General features: G+C 44.1%; 1 protein-coding gene across 1 annotated transcript; it reads right to left on the bottom strand.

Moving 5' to 3' along the window:
* Positions 1–2,383: 2,383 nt before the first annotated feature.
* Positions 2,384–16,793, bottom strand: LOC133577323 (uncharacterized). Its single transcript, XM_061931041.2, has 2 exons — positions 16,343–16,793; positions 2,384–4,047 (listed from the first exon to the last, which is right to left on the bottom strand). The coding sequence occupies exons 1-2, from the start codon at positions 16,515–16,517 to the stop codon at positions 3,245–3,247; spliced, it is 978 nt and encodes a 325-aa protein (XP_061787025.2). The 5' UTR covers positions 16,518–16,793; the 3' UTR covers positions 2,384–3,244.
* Between the last annotated feature and the right edge of the window lie 1,418 nt (positions 16,794–18,211).

The raw sequence follows: 18,211 nt of genomic DNA, 5'->3' as shown, positions 1-18,211 counted from the left end.
TCTCCCTTATCTCATCCCTTTGAGCCTCTCCCCGCACTGTCCTCTCCACTTAAAACAAGGAACTGATTGGTATGACTAGATCGTCTGGACGAGACGAGAGGGAACCTGTCTGCTGGATGCATGATGGATGCATGATGGATGCATGATGGACGCATGATGGACGCATGATGGACGCATGATGGACGCATGATGGACGCATGATGGATGCGTGGGAGAAGTGGAGGGTCGTGTTTACCTATACTAACTTTATAAACAGGGCATCTGCTGATTGACCCTGTAACTAACCACTAACTTGATAGTTGACTAGTCATGGATTAGTCGTTGACTAATCAAATTGACTAACACACATTCAGTGGCTCTATTTCAAACATCAACTTTTGGATTCTGATTGAAATAGTTCAGACATATGTGCTTACTAACAAGTCAAATGACTAATTCATTCATAAGTATTTATTTATACTGTGACTATATATATATATACCGTATTTTCCGCACTATTAGCCGCACCTAAAAACCACAAATTTACTCAAAAGCTGACAGTGCGGCTTTTAACCCGGTGCGCTTTATATATGGATTAATATTAAGATTCATTTTCATAAAGTTTCGATCTCGCAACTACGGTAAACAGCCGCCATCTTTTTCCCCCGTAGAACAGGAAGCGCTTCTTCTTCTACTGTAAGCAACCACCAAGGTAAGCACCCGCCCCCATAGAACAGGAAGCGCTTCTTCTTCTACTGTAAGCAACCACCCGCCCCGGAAGAAGAAGCGCGCGGTGCATGCTGGGATATGTGACGTTTCATTTCCATTTGTGTGTTTATGTAAAGACCCCAAAATGGCTCCTATTAAGTGTGTTGTCTGTCTAATTATAAATAATGCAGACGAGGCGTGTTAACTGAGTTCTCAACGTTTACTCACAGCGTGCTCATAACCACATTCTAACTGCCAGCATACAACAACGCTTCTCAGGGCTACCGCGCATGCTCGTCACTATCGTTGCATGCTGGGTAGTGTAGTTGTTATATTTGCTAGCTCATAACATCACATTGAGAGACACGCTTACGCGCTTAATTCAATACTCGCCGTCATTCCGGGTGGATTGACAAAAGACCTCCAGCCGCTAGATATTGGTGTCAACAGGGCATTCAAAGCTAGACTGCTAACTGCGTGGGAACAATGGATGACAGAAGGCGAACACACCTTCACTAAGACAGGGAGACAGCGCCGGACGACATACGCCCAACTTTTCAATTCGGACACCGAAGGAGAATAATTCGAGGGATTTACGAATGAAGAATAACTTCAGAAAGTGAGCGTTATGTTTATTTTGTGTGTTGTGACATTAACGTTCGAGCAACATTATGTTGCTATTGCTCTGCACTATTTTGAATTTTACTATTTTTGTGATTGCACATTTGCGTACATTTTGGGAGTGAACAGAGTTGTTAGAACGCTGGTTTTTAATATATTATTAAAGTTTGACTGACCTATCTGACTGTTTTTTTTGACATTCCTTTAGCGCAGTTAGATGTGGCTTACAACACGGGGCGGCTTATAGGTGGACAAAGTTTTGAAATATGCCGTTCATTGAAGGCGCGGCTTTTAACCCAGGGCGCCTTATGGTGCGGAAAATACGGTATATATATATATATATATATATATATATATATATATAGATATATATATAATTCATTCATTCATTCATAAGTATTTATTTATACTGTGACTATATATATATATATATATATATATATATATATATAATTCATTCATAAGTATTTATTTATACTGCGACTATATATATATATATATATATGATATCACTATCACTATATATATATATATATATATATATATATATATATATATATAGTCACAGCTCAACTTTCGCCCTTTTACACGGTAGTTACCTTATCCTACCACTAGAGGGCGACATAGACCATGTCTAAATCAACAGTGCTTATTATTCTCCATTCATTTCTATATGACATCAGCATTGTGCAGCCAGACTGAGCTGCTTCATCACACTTAGTGTGGCACACTTTCACAACTATGTTCATACCTCATGCTCATGTATTTACATTACATACATACATACATACATATATATATATATATATATATATATATATATATATATATATATGTGTATGTGAGGGAACTCTCCTGAAGGAATCAATAAAGTACTATCTACTGTGTATATATATATATATATATATATATATATATATATATATATATATAGTGGTGGTCAAAGGTGTATGAACACTTGTAAAGAACATCATGTCATGGCTGTCTTGAGTTTCCAATCATTTCTACAACTCTTGTTTGTGATGTAGTGATTGGAGCACATACTTGTTGGTCAGAAAAAACATTCATGAAGTTTGCTTCTTTGATGAATTTATTATGGCTCTACTGAAAATGTGAGGGTGAAAAGTATACATACAGCAATGTTCATATTTGCTTACATGTCCCTTGGCAAGTGTACCTGCAATAAGGCACTTTTGGTAGCCATCCACGAGCTTCTGCTTGACCACTTGACCACTCCTCTTGACAAAATTGGTGCAGTTCAGCTAATTTTCTGACATGGACTTGTTTCTTCAGCATTGTCCACACGTTTAAGTCAGGACTTTGGGAAGGCCATTCTAAAACCTTCATTGATTTAGCCATTCCTTTACCACTTTTGAGGTGTGTTTGGGGTCACTGTCCTGTTGGAACACCCAACTGCGCCCAAGACCCAACCTCCGGGCTGATGATTTTAGATTGTCTTGAACAATTTGGAGCTAATCCTCCTTTTTCATTGTCTCATTTAAAGCAGCAGTTCCATTGGCAGCAAAACAGGCCCAGAGCATAATACTACCACCACCATGCTTGACGGTAGGCTTGGTGTTCCTGGGATTAAAGGCCTCACCTTTTCTCCTCCAAACATATTGCTGGGTATTGTGGCCAGACAGCTCCATTTTTGTTTCATCATCACATACATGTATCTACATATGTATACGTATACATATATAATATCATTTCTTCAAGTGAAAGGTACAAGGGGTAAACATGGATGGATGGAATATAAATGTAAGCAAACTCAGTTCATGCTTAAGCTTACACGTTTTCATTCTAATAACATTTTTTATTTTTGAACAAATATTAATGCATGTACTTGGCTGAAATAAAGCCTAAATCCACAACAATCTAATAATACGTGGTAGAAGATTGTTCCACACATGCTAGAAGTGTTGATGCTGTTAGTTCATGTTTTGACAGTTGATTTGGAACATGTGTTCCTTACACTGGTACTTATAGGAGAACCTTTCAAACTGCAACTCGATGCTTTCTCGCCTGTGTGTCTCCTCATGTGTCTTACAAGTGCTGATCGGTAACAAAAGCTTTTGTTGCAGTTTGGACAGGAAAATGGTTTTTCACCAGTGTGTTTTCGCATGTGTACTGTCAAATCAGCATTTTGCATATAACCTTTACCACAGACTGAACAACTAAAGGGTCTTACACCAGTGTGTATACTTGTGTGGAATATCAAATGTGCCTTCCTGGTGAATCGTTTACTACAAATTAAGCACATGAATGGTTTCTCTCCAGTGTGTAGTCTTGTGTGTTTTTTCAAATTCTCCTTTAGAGAGAATCTTTTGCAACAAACTGAGCACATGAACGGTTTCTCTCCAGTGTGCGTTCTCATGTGTATTCTCAGATAACTGCGGTATTTAAAAGTTTTGTCACAGTGAGAACATTTCGAGTGTGTGTTGTCAGTGTGACGTGTTTGACCAGCTTCATCAGTGTCAGGAGAGTGCGACCTTGATAGTGGAGCTACAAACTTGTTTGTTGGTGGTCCTCCACAGTGGTCTCCATCAGCTTCTCTTGGAGGCTCCTCCTCACTTTCACCTTTGACCTCATCATCTTCACTCTTCACAACCACACCGGTCACTGGGAACTCCTGACTGATGCTGTGTTCCTCCTCTTCCTCTTTGATGCGCAGGGTCTGTGGCTCCTCTTGCTCCGTCCACTCCTGCTGCTCAGGGAGAAGATGTTCTTCACGGACGTCTGCAGAACACAAGAAGAAGGATTGCAACCAACATTTTTGACTGAAACACAGTCTGAATATTTGGCTTCCTGGTACAAAATGCCGCAGCACAACTCTTAAACACACTTCTGCGTTCTTTGCTTCAAGTCCATTTCAGAGTTGATTACAACTTTCCTTTTTAAATGCTCCATCATATTTGTGGTCAAGATCTACTAGGGCTGGGCGATATTATCATTACCGTATTTTCCGCACTATTAGCCGCACCTAAAAACCACAAATTTACTCAAAAGCTGACAGTGCGGCTTACAACCCGGTGCGCTTTATATATGGATTAATATTAAGATTCATTTTCATAAAGTTTCGGTCTCGCAACTACGGTAAACAGCCGCCATCTTTTTTCCCCGTAGAAGAGGAAGTGCTTCTTCTTCTACGGCAAGCAACCGCCAAGGTAAGCACCCGCCCCCATAGAACAGGAAGCGCTTCTTCTTCTACTGTAAGCAACCACCCGCCCCCGTAGAAGAAGAAGAAGCGCGCGGATATTACGTTTCATTTCCTTTGTGTGTTTACATCTGTAAAGACCACAAAATGGCTCCTACTAAGCGACAGGTTTCCGGTTCATGAAAAGACGCAATCTCTCCATCCGCACACGGACTACTATTTCACAGCAACTGCCTAAAGACTTTCAAGAAAAGCTGGCTACTTTCCGTGCATATTGTAAAAACAAGATAGCTGAAAAAAAGATCCGGCCAGAGAACATTATCAACATGGACGAGGTTCCACTGACTTTTGATATTCCTGTGAACCGCACTGTGGATACAACGGGAGCACGTACGGTGAATATTCGCACCACAGGGAATGAGAAGTCATCCTTCACTGTGGTTCTAGCTTGCCATGCTAATGGCCAGAAACTTCCACCCATGGTGATATTCAAAAGGAAGACCTTGCCAAAAGAGACCTTTCCAGCCGGCGTCATCATAAAAGCTAACTCGAAGGGATGGATGGATGAAGAAAAGATGAGCGAGTGGTTAAGGTAAGTTTAAGTTTACGCGAAGAGGCCGGGTGGCTTTTTTCACGCAGCTCCGTCCATGTTGATATACGACTCCATGCGCGCCCACATCACGCTGGTTTTTAATATATTATTAAAGTTTGACTGACCTATCTGACTGTTTTTTTGACATTCCTTTAGCGCAGTTAGATGCGGCTTACAACACGGGGCGGCTTATAGGTGGACAAAGTTTTGAAATATGCCGTTCATTGAAGGCGCGGCTTATAACCCAGGGCGCCTTATGGTGCGGAAAATACGGTACCAAAAAGGATATATTTGGTTGTATTTATGTTGATAGTTTATGAGCATCAAACCACCTTTTACGGTCCCGAGGAGCTGACCATGGTCTTGCCCAGAACAGTACAGGCAAAGAGTTTAGTTTTTTTTTTTTTTTTTTTTTTTTTGGTTTTTTTTTTATGTCCTGTCCAGCTTCTCAGGCAAATCATATAGTTGATGTAGATGCCCATGTCGGCTGTTCACATTTACTTTACAAAAGAGAAGTGTAGGATACTTCTCTTGTTGCCTTATTTGTATTTGACTTGATTACATGTATTTATATTATCATTTGGTCCGGAGCAGGAGGGGATAGAAAGAGAAAAAAAAAGAAGACAGAGGGGGAAATTGTGGGGACAAGAGGGGGATTAGACAGAGAGACAAAAACAACAACAGCAAACAACAACAACAATAGAGCAACATCAGCAAATATGACATGTACAAATATGATGGTAAAAGTAATAGCAAATAAGCAGTTAGCGAAAAATAAAAAATAATACAGAAATAACAATGAGCATTATTACACTACAAATGGATCAATACAAATACCAATAGAAATAGCGCTATTGATAATGAACAATACCAATAATTTACCTTTATTATCAACAATACAGTTGTTTAAATGCAACAATACATATACGTAATGATAACTTGAGATACGAAAGAATGCAGAAAAATGGAGGGGGAGAAAGAGAAGCAACCTACATTAACCTTGTAGATTGTTATAGTCACAATAGGTTAAGCTTTGTCAGTGTGCCATGTGTTACACCCAGTTTACCCTAGGGCAACAACGTTAATATATGTTTGATGAAACGTGATTATGTGCATGAGTGTAAGTATGCATATGTACTTGTATATGTACAGAATGTGTATATGTGTTTGTACAATGAATGTATATGTACAGAATGTGTATATGTGTTTGTACAGTGAATGTATATGTACAGTATGTGTATGTGTATGTTTGTATATTGAATGTGCGTGTGGATGTACGAACATTAGGTAGGTAAATATGTACTGTATTTGTGTATGTATGTGGGAGCGTAGGTACCTATGTACGTATGTGAGCATATGTGAATTTGCATGTACAATACATTCGACTCCCAGAGTGCGTGGGAGCCAGAGCACGGCCCCATCACCCCCGAGAGCCCAACCCACAAACAGGAGGCGTGGTGCCCAGGGAACCAGGGACCACCGCCCCCACGCAGCCAAGCCGGCCAGCGACAGGAACCCCAGAGCCCGACCCACCGTACCGCCCACAAGGGCCAGCAGCAGGCCGCAGACAGACGCACCCGGCAGAGGACAGAGCACGAGAAAAGCAGGGGACAGCCAGACCCCAAGCCAGCGAGAGACCACACCCCACACGGGCAGAAGGCGAGACGCCCCGCCCGAGGGACCCAGAGACTCCCCGCAACCGGACGGGAAGACCGCCCCCGCCCCACCGGCAACCGGGCCCCCACGAGCCCACCCCCCACCCCCGGAGAGCGCGGCGAGGCCAGCCCCCGGCCACCCCACCCAAACCGGCCACCGCAGGACCACCCAGGCACAGGGCCACGGGAACCACCCACCCCACCCGCAGGGACCCCAACGATGGAGATGGAACAACCAGCAACCGCCCCGCCGAGCCCCCCCCCGAGGGAGGGGAAAATTAAAAAATAATATTAATAAAATATATTAAAAAATAAATAAATAAATTAATTAATTAATTAATTAATTAAAAAAAAAAAGAATTAAAAGAAGATCACAGACATGCTGACAAACAAGGTCACTACCCCAGCAACTGGCCGACTCGCAGCACCTCGGAATACCTTGCAGCACCAAGCTACCACAACAGACGCAGGGACTAGGCCCAACAGGCCCCAACCAAGACGGGCACCCGGAAGGGATGGACAGCGGGACCCAGGAGCTCCAGACACGCAGTTCGGATGCAGTAGCCTGAGGCGTCGACCCCCGTCTGACAGGCAGGCCCAGAGCGTACCCCCAGAAATATACATACATACATACATATATACATACACATACACACATACACGTATACATACCCACACATACACATATACATACACATATGTACACATACACATATATAAACATACATACATACACACACATATACATACATATACACAGTTCGTCAGCCCCGACAGCCATCACGCGCGCGCGCTGCCATCAGTCACAACATCAGCCACACCCCTGCACCAGACCCAGCAGCCACGGGCGCCCACACCACAAACAAACGGCAACAGAAACAGCAGCCGCAATAACCCCAGACAGCCAGCACCAGCCAATCAAATCAAAGCGATCAAAAAAAAAACTGCGACGAGCAACCACACACCACCAGGGCCACGGAGACCAGCCGGCGCCAGCCCGCCGGTCAGCCCGAACGGCAACACGCAAACAAGAGACACCAACAACCCCCCCAACCAAAAGGCCCCCCACCCCAACCCAAACCCGCACAAACACACCACCGCCCAAACAACCGAGACACAGCATCCAGACCAGACACGGGGGCTGCGCCGCCACCACACCAAGTCACCAACAGAGACCCCACAGCGCAAGGTCGGGCCACACGGGCACGGACCCCATCCAACAGGAAGTGAGACCCGCGCGACGCCACACACAAATAAATAATAAGATTAAAAAAATAAAAAATAAAAAAATAAAATAAAATAAAAAATAAAATTTAAAAAATAAAATAAAATAAAAATAAGTAAATAATAAAAATAAAAATAATAAATACATTAAAAATTAAAAAAAATATATAACAATAATAAATGAATAAAAGCCTGGCAGGCCACCAGACCGCAGTCCCCCCGGCCGACGAGGCAATGAGGGGTGCGCCGAACCCCAAACCCCCCATGCATGTGTACAAGGCCCCCAGAGTGTCTACTGTGTAGTTAAAATTAGGAGGTCAGCCGTTACAGCCGACCTCCAGTCCCTATTGATGTGTGTACTGTAGCGTGAGTGAGATATGTATGCTTGTGGGAACTAATAATGCGATTAAAATTGGGGGACATCAAGGTCATGGTGGGTCCCAACCAAACCAAGCCCCCCAAATCCTAAGTGTCTAATATGCAGCTAAGATTGAGGGATGGACGAGCAGGGGACAAGACAGGAGGACTGGAGCCCCATTGGAGGCATCCTCAACCCCCCGCCATGCCTCCCCGCAGGACAATCCCCAAAGTCCTATATATGTGTGACTGTGTGCGCTATAAGTAGGAGGAGTAGAGGGCCCGGACATCCCCCCAGTCCACGCGGCCGACAACCAGGAACTACGGCCAGGAGGCCGCCACCCCCCGCCACAGCCCGTGACCCACACCAGACCACTTTAACGTGACGCCACGCGAGCCCCTCCCCCCGCCAAACAAAGCCAGCCCCCGCCCGCCCCAACCCAACCCTGCAGAGCCCATACCGGCAACCAAACGCAGAGAAACCGCACAGCCCCCACGCCCAATGCAAACACCGCATCCCGGCCATCCACACAGCAACGTGCCCATACGAGTCCCGGCCAGGGGAAGGAGCCCCCCAACGGGGCAAGAAGCCAATGCATCCCGTCCGCCCGCCAGCCCCCAAACCAGCCGGCAAGCCAACGCCAGCCAGCCCCACAACCCCACAAGCGCACAGACACCAGCCACAGTCCCCCAACCACTCCAACCCAACACAGCGATGCCAAGCGCTGGTATCACCGCAGCAACCATCACCACCACCGCCCGTCCGCAGCGTAAACACCCGCGGCCGCCGAAACCAAAACAAAAAAGCGACCGACCCCGTAAACCACAACAACGCACACCCCCGGCTACCACCGAGGCCACCAACCCACCTACCCCAACTCATCCACCGCCAGGCCAATTGAGCCACCGGACATCCACACCCATGCACACACCTACACACTCATATACACATACATACATGCATATACATATACATACACATACACACATATACACACGCATGCATATACATATAAACATACACATCCACACATATATACACATTAATACACCCACACACATATACATAAGCCCACATATACACAAACACATACATACACAACACACACACACAAAAAATAAAATAAATAAATACAAAATTAAAAAAAAAAAAAATAGAAAGAAAAGAAAAAAAAAATAATAATAAAATAAAAATAAACCCTTTAAATAAAATAAAATAAATAAAAATAAACAAGAGGCCTGGTCGCCAACAGTGCCCAACGCCACCAAACCCCGCAGCCCCTCCCGCACGTCCAGGCCCCCCCCGCCCACCACCCACCAGGCATCCCATCCGGCAAAAAGCCATAAGGGCCCAGCCCTGCGCCCACAGCCGGCATGCCACGGCACCTCAGCAGACCCGGCGCCGCGATCAGCAATGCACACCGGGGCAGCGACACATACATATGTACCTACATACATACACACAGATTTCACCATACATATATACAAACGTACACACACCCACATACACGCGTACCCATATATAATTTAACAGAATAAGTTAAATATATTAAATAGATTAAAAAAATAAAATAATAATAATAATAATAATAATATATATATATATATATACATACACACATACATATATATATATACACATACATACACATACATTCATACATACATACATACATACATATAGAGAGTTTAGGTTTTTAAAGACTTTACAGATATCTTTACTGTTGGTCCCACTACAGATTGTTCATATGCAACATAGAAGAATCCGCTATTCATTTGTAGTTATTTTCTATGAAATGTACTTTATTTCCTTTAACGATGCCACTTATAGTTATTTTCTATAATATGTACTTTATTCAAAGACTTCTATGGAATTACAAAAACCGAGAATCCGATTTCCCTGCGGGTCACCGGGGCCCCCACTCTGGAGGCAGGCCCGGGGTTGGGGCACGATGGCGAGCGCCTGGTGGCCGGGCTTGCACAGCCCGAAGAGGCGACGTGGGTCCCCCCTCCAATGGGCTCACCACACATGTGAGCTGGGCGCCAGCCGAAGGCAGGGCACTTGGCGGTCCGATCCTCGGCTACATAAGCTAGCTCTTGGGACATGGACTGTCACCTCGCTGGGGGGGGGGAAGCCCGAGCTCGTGCGCCAGGTGAAAAAGTTCCGGCTGGATATAGTCGTATTCACTTCGACGCACAACAAGGGCTCTGGAACCAGTTCTCTCGAGAGGGGCTGGACTCTCTTCCACACTGGCGTTGCACGTAGTGAGAGGCGACGGGCTGGGGTGGCAATTCTTGTTGCCCCCCCCGGCTCAAAGCCTGCACGTTGGCGTTCAATCCAGTGGACGAGAGGGTAGCTTCCCTGCGCCTTCGGGTGGAGGGACGGGTCCTGACTGTTGTTTGTGCTTACGCACCAAACAGCAGTTCGGAGTACCCACCCTTTTTGGATACACTCGAGGAAGTACTGGAAAGTGCTCCCCCGGGTGATTCCCTTGTCCTACTGGGGGACTTCAACGCTCATGTTGGCAGCGACAGTGAAACCTGGAGAGGCGTGATTGGGAAGAATGGCCGCCCGGATCTGAACCCGAGTGGTGTTTTGTTATTGGACTTTTGTGCTCATCACAGATTGTCCATAACAAACACCATGTTCAAACATAAGGGTGTCCATATGTGCACTTGGCACCAGGACACCCTAGGCCGCAGTTCCATGATCGACTTTGTAGTTGTGTCATCGGATTTGCGGCCTCATGTTTTGGACACTCGGGTGAAGAGAGGGGCGGAGATGGCTGCGATTGTGGGGAAGGATGCCAGACAGACCTGGCAGGCCCAAACGCATTGTGAGGGTCTGCTGGGAACGTCTAGCAGAGTCTCCTGTCAGAGAGAGTTTCAATTCCCACCTCCGGAAGAACTTTGAACATGTCACGAGGGAGGTGCTGGACAATGAGTCCGAGTGGACCATGTTCCGCACCTCTATTGTCGAGGCGGCTGATTGGAGCTGTGGCCGCAAGGTAGTTGGTGCCTGTCGTGGCGGTAATCCTACAAGCCGTTGGTGGACACCAGCGGTAAGGGATGCCGTCAAGCTGGAAAAAAAAGTCCTATCGGGTTTTTTTGGCTTACAGGACTCCTGAGGCAGCGGACAGGTACCGAGAGTCCAAACGGTGTGCGGCTTCAGCGGTTGCGGAGGCAAAAACTCGGACATGGGAGGAGTTCGGGGAAGCCATGAAAAACGACTTCCGGACGGCTTCGAAGCGATTCTGGACCACCATCCGCCGCCTCAGGAAGGGGAAGCAGTGCAGTGTCAACACCGTGTATGGTGGGGATGGTGTTCTGCTGACCTCGACTGCGGATGTTGTGGATCGGGGGAGGGAACACTTCGAAGACCTCCTCAATCCCACCAACACGTCTTCCTATGAGGAAGCAGTGCCTGGGGAATCTGTGGTGGGCTCTCCTATTTCTGGGGATGAGGTTGCTGAGGTAGTTAAAAAGTCCCCCGGTGGCAAGGCCCTGGGGGTGGATGAGATCCGCCCCGAGTTCCTTAAGGCTCTGGATGCTGTGGGGCTGTCTTGGTTGACAAGACTCTGCAGCATTGCGTGGACATTCGGGGTGGTACCTCTGGATTGGCAGACCGGGGTGGTGGTTCCTCTCTTTAAGAAGGGGAATCAGAGGGTGTGTTCCAACTATCGTGGGATCACACTCCTCAGCCTTCCTGGTAAGGTCTATACAGGTGTACTCGAGAGGAGGCTGCGCCGGATAGTCGAACCTCGGATTCAGGAAGAACAGTGTGGTTTTCGTCCTGGTCGTGGAACTGTGGACCAGCTCTATACTCTTGGCAGGGTCCTTGAGGGTGCATGGGAGTTTGCCCAACCAGTCTACATGTGTTTTGTGGACTTGGAGAAGGCATTCGACCGTGTCCCTCGGGAAGTCCTGTGGGGAGTGCTCAGAGAGTATGGGGTGTCGGACTGTCTGATTGTGGCGGTCCGCTCCCTGTATGATCAGTGTCAGAGCTTGGTCTGCATTGCCGGCAGTAAGTCGGACACGTTTCCAGTGAGGGTTGGACTCGCCCTTTGTCACCGATTCTGTTCATAACTTTTATGGACACAATTTCTAGGCGCAGTCAGGGAGTTGAGGGGATCCGGTTTGGTGGCTGCAGGATTAGGTCTCTGCTTTTTACAGATGATGTGGTCCTGATTGCTTCATCTGGCCTGGATCTTCAGCTCTCATTGGATCGGTTCGCAGCCGAGTGTGAAGCGACTGGGATGAGAATCAGCACCTCCAAGTCTGAGTCCATGGTTCTCGCTCGGGAAAGGGTGGAGTGCCATCTCCGGGTTGGGGAGGAGATCTTGCCCCAAGTGGAGGAGTTGAAGTACCTGGGAGTCTTGTTCACAAGTGAGGGAAGAGTGGATGGTGAGATCGACAGGCGGATCGGTGCGGCGTCTTCAGTAATGCGGACGCTGTATCGATCCGTTGTGGTGAAGAAGGAGCTGAGCCGGAAGGCAAAGCTCTCAATTTACCGGTCCATCTACGTTCCCATCCTCACCTATGGTCATGAGCTTTGGGTTATGACCGAAAGGACAAGATCACGGGTACAAGCGGCCCAAATGAGTTTCCTCCGCCGGGTGGCGGGTCTCTCCCTTAGAGATAGGGTGAGAAGCTCTGCCATCCAGAGGGAGCTCAAAGTAAAGCCGATGCTCCTCCATATCGAGAGGAGCCAGATGAGGTGGTTCGGGCATCTGGTCAGGATGCCACCCGAACGCCTCCCTAGGGAGGTGTTTAGGGCACGCCCGACCAGTAGGAGGCCACAGGGAAGACCCAGGACACGTTGGGAAAACTATGTCTCCCGGCTGGCCTGGGAACGCCTCAGGATCCCCCGGGAGGAGCTGGACGAAGTGGCTAGAGAGAGGAAAGACTGGGCCTCCCTGCTTAGGCTGCTGCCCCCGAGAGCCCAGCTCGGATAAGCGGAAGAAGATGGATGGATGGATGTACTTTATTTCCATGTCTTTTTCAATGGTTTTAACGATGACAGTTCAAGTGTCTTTAGGGCATGGGCGTGTCCATGTAAGCAGCACTGCATCATGGGATGGTTGCACCATGTTGGAAATACTTCCGTAAATAGTTTAGTCTGATGGATGTGTAATCTTTGGTACATGTTATGAAAGGAAAGGTTTGCCTCTAAGATGGTGACCTCATCTCTCCTGGTGATAAACACCTATTTAATAATACCACCTTAACATTTGACAACCAAACAATTATACACCTATTTAATAATACCACCTTAACATTTGACAACAAAACTATTATATATACACTTATTTAATAATACCACCTTAACATTTGACAACCAAACAATTATACACCTATTTAATAATACCACCTTAAAATTGTCAACAAAACAATCATATATACACTTATTTAATAATACCACCTTAACATTTGACAACAAAATAATTATATATCCACTTATTTAATAATACCACCTTAACATTTGACAACCAAACAATTATACACCTATTTAATAATACCACCTTAACATTTGACAACCAAACAATTATACATCTATTTTATGATACCACCTTAACATTTGACAACCAAACAATTATCCACTTATTTAATAATACCACCTCAACATTTGACAACAAACAATTATACACTTATTTAATAATACCACCTTAATATTTGACAACAAAATAATGATATATACACTTATTTAAAAATACCACCTTAACATTTGACAACCAAACAATTAAACACCTATTTAATAATACCACCTTAACATTTGACAACCAAACAATTATACATCTATTTAATAATACCACCTTAACATTTGACAACCAAACAATTATACATGTATTTTATAATACCACCTTAACATTTGACAACCAAACAATTATATATACACTTATTTAATAATACCACCTTAACATTTGACAACAAAACAATTATATATATACACTTATTTAATAATACCACCTTAACATTTGACAACAAAACAATTATCCACTTATTTAATAATACCATCTCAACATTTGACAACAAAATAATTACACACTTACCGTATTTTCTGCACCATAAGGCGCCCTGGGTTAAAAGCCGCGCCTTCAATGAACGGCATATTTCAAAACTTTGTCCACCTATAAGCCGCCCCGTGTTGTAAGCCGCATCTAACTGCGCTAAAGGAATGTCAAAAAAACAGTCAGATAGGTCAGTCAAACTTTAATAATATATTAAAAACCAGCGTTCTAACAACTCTGTTCACTCCCAAAATGTACGCAAATGTGCAATCACAAACATACGTATATCAACATGGACAGAGCTGCGTGAAAAAAGCCACCCGGCCTCTTCGCGTAAACTTAAACTTACCTTAACCACTCGCTCATCTTTTCTTCATCCATCCCTTCGAGTTAGCTTTTATGATGACGCCGGCTGGAAAGGTCTCTTTTGGCAAGGTCTTCCTTTTGAATATCACCATGGGTGGAAGTTTCTGGCCATTAGCATGGCAAGCTAGAACCACAGTGAAGGATGACTTCTCATTCCCTGTGGTGCGAATATTCACCGTACGTGCTCCCGTTGTATCCACAGTGCGGTTCACAGGAATATCAGTTGCTGTGAAATAGTAATCCGTGTGCGAATGGAGAGATTGCGTCTTTTCATGAACCGGAAACCTGTCGTTTAGTAGGAGCCATTTTGTGGTCTTTACAGATGTAAACACACAAAGGAAATGAAACGTATGGTGATATCCGCGCGCTTCTTCTTCTTCTACGCGGGCGGGTGGTTGCTTACAGTAGAAGAAGAAGCGCTTCCTGTTCTATGGGGGCGGGTGCTTACCTTGGTGGTTGCTTGCGTAGAAGAAGCGCTTCCTGTTCTACGGGGAAAAAAGATGGCGGCTGTTTACCGCAGTTGCGAGACCGAAACTTTATGAAAATGAATCTTAATATTAATCCATATATAAAGCGCACCGGGTTAAAAGCCGCACTGTCAGCTTTTGAGTAAATTTGTGGTTTTTAGGTGCGGCTAATAGTGCGGAAAATACGGTATTTAATAATACCACCTTAACATTTGCCAACCAAACATTTATACTTATTTAATAAATACCAGCTTAACATTTGACAACAAAACAATTATACATTAGTTTAATAATGCCACCTTCACATTTGACATCAAAACAATTACACATGTATTTATTAGTACCACCTTAACATCTGACAACAAAACAATTATACATTTATTTAATAATACCATCTAACATTTAACAAAACAATTATACACTTATTTATTAATACCACCTTAACATTTGACAACAAAACAATTATACACCTATTTAATATTACCACCTTAACATTTGACAACCAAACAATTATACACCTATTTAATAATACCACCTTAACATTTGTCACGCACTTTATTAGTCAAGTCAGTGACTTTGAGTCGCCATGTTACCTCGCTCCCACACTTCACTTACTGCAGTCTCAGTGCATCGCTATTTGTATCATTTGTTATATTCTCTCAAATAAACTGCTACACACCAGCCAACCTATTTTGACACGTCAGCTCGTACACGGCACACGATTGGCTGATGCTGCGTTCTATCCTGGGATCTGATTGGCTGATGCTGCGTTCTATCCTGGGATCTGATTGGCTGATGCTGCGTTCTATCCTGGGATCTGATTGGCTGATGCTGCGTTCTATCCTGGGATCTGATTGGCTGATGCTGCGTTCTATCCTGGGATCTGATTGGCTGATGCTGCGTTCTATCCTGGGATCTGATTGGCTGATGCTGCGTTCTATCCTGGGATCTGATTGGCTCTGCGAGCGTTGAAGTGTAGGGCTTTTGTCACATGTGTGTTACAATGTGAATGCATGATGTTGTGCACCTTTTAAGGCTCTTGGCGTCAAATGAAGAATGTAATTATCGCAGGAACTCCTTCATGCGATGCTAAAGGAAGTAGCTTCCTACTTTCCCTTCTCCACCCAGTCAAGTTATTCCAACTCTTCTCTCATGTTAGTTATATAACATCAAGTTAGTCAACATGTGAGAGTAATTTGTAAACAAACCTTGAAGTTGATGTTTCTTGCAAACAGCGTCCAGTAGTTGATGGTTCTCCTCTTTGGTTCGAGAAAGTTCCGCCTCGTATTGTGCGATGGTTCTTTGGAACACTACGAATATTTCTTCAACAGCAGCATTTAGTCGCTGATTCACCAACACTCTCAACATTTGTAGTTGACACATGTTCACACACTTTAAAGTAGTCACAGCTAATCTCTGCTTAGCGATGTATTGATGACTTTGTTAGCAGCTAACACGCTAAGCTAACTAGCAAGCTAAGCTAGCCTTCAGAGTTGACTGAGACGAGTCCAGTTTTGTCCTCACAGCAAACATCAACAAGTGTGGTAGACGATTTGGCATAAAGGTGCAAATGAAAGATGAAGGCAGATTTAAAGACAAATACTGAGTTCTGCGGATGTTCTCATGCGGTTAAAGAGGGCCACGCCTTCTCTTCTTCTTCTTCTTTCCTTTTTCGGCGGACTAAATGCATGCGTGGCGTGTGGCTGCCCTCCACAGGTCTTTGGCAGTATTTCTTCTAGACTGTAAACCACTTTTATAAAAAAGACTTTTGTGGTTTCCTGATGTTTCTGTAATAGAGTGATGTAAGTTGTTTATTGCCATCTCCTGGTGAATAACTGTCTGTAAATGTTGCAATTGATAAATAAAGGTTTATTAAAAAAAATAAAAATAAAAAGACAGGTACACACATAGTACACGTACACACGTATTCCACGTTCACACATTTAATTACATCATTCTTGTAATTTTGTATGTTTGATATTTTACCAGGAAATGTGTATAATATACATATCAATCAATAAATCAATGTTTATTTGTATAGCCCTAAATCACAAGTGTCTCAAAGGGCTGCACAAGCCACAACCACATCCTCGGTTCAGAGCCCACATAAGGGCACATCAGGCCCGGCCCTAACCAATCTGGCGCCCTAGGCAACATTTTAGGTGGCGCCCCCCCACATCGGCAGTGAAGTGTATATACTCACAAGAAACCGAATAGCTTTGTCTTTGACCTTTTTTTTAACTTAAATAAAGCAAATTAACAATCAGAATAGTTAACAAGATAAAAAAAAATATGAATAAATAAATGAATGCAAAAAATAAAAAATGAATATATGAAATACAATATTTTTTACATACATATTGCTTAATTTACATTAATGATGTGCACTTTAACAACTAGGCTTACAACTATACCTAATATATAAAGGGGTGGAAAAGTGACTATTACCTGCAGGGCAAACATTAGCTAACCAGAAGGCAATAACAATGTAAACAAAAAACACCTGCTTAAAAGATCTAATACAAGGAATGTAAGGTGGGAGTACTGTAATTACCTAACGTTACATTATTATTTTCCATGACAATTTAGCCCCCTCCACAATATTAACCCAACGTTAAAACAGAACTAGCTATTTATTGATTAGCAATTGCCGAATCATGTAACATTAGCTTAATGCTAAAAAGCCAGGTTACTATCACATTCTGTAACAGACAAATAATTTCATGTAGGCTAACGTTACCTACCTGCTACCTCTGTCTTTTCTCCTTTCTCCTCCTCTTCTTTTCTCTTTTTTCTTCCCTGGGCACCTGACAGTTTTGGCCGTTTTGACATCTTGTGTTGATTTTTTGATGTGGTGACGTCCAAAAAGAGTCATCGGGAAGGGAGGGGGCGCACCGTGTGGGGGGGCGTAATGTTGTAACAAATAATATTTCTATTATATAGGCTTTACTTTGCATTTTAATTAACGTGGGATTATTTTTTGTATTTAGAAATAATAGTACCAACTTTTTTTTTTTTTCTCCAACATTTGTGGCACTGGCGTGGCGCCCCCTGATGGACGGCGCCCTCAGCATTTG

This window comes from Nerophis lumbriciformis, linkage group LG37 (assembly GCF_033978685.3).
Source record: "Nerophis lumbriciformis linkage group LG37, RoL_Nlum_v2.1, whole genome shotgun sequence".
NCBI lineage: Eukaryota > Metazoa > Chordata > Actinopteri > Syngnathiformes > Syngnathidae > Nerophis > Nerophis lumbriciformis.
This window is presented reverse-complemented; position numbering and strand designations above follow the sequence as displayed.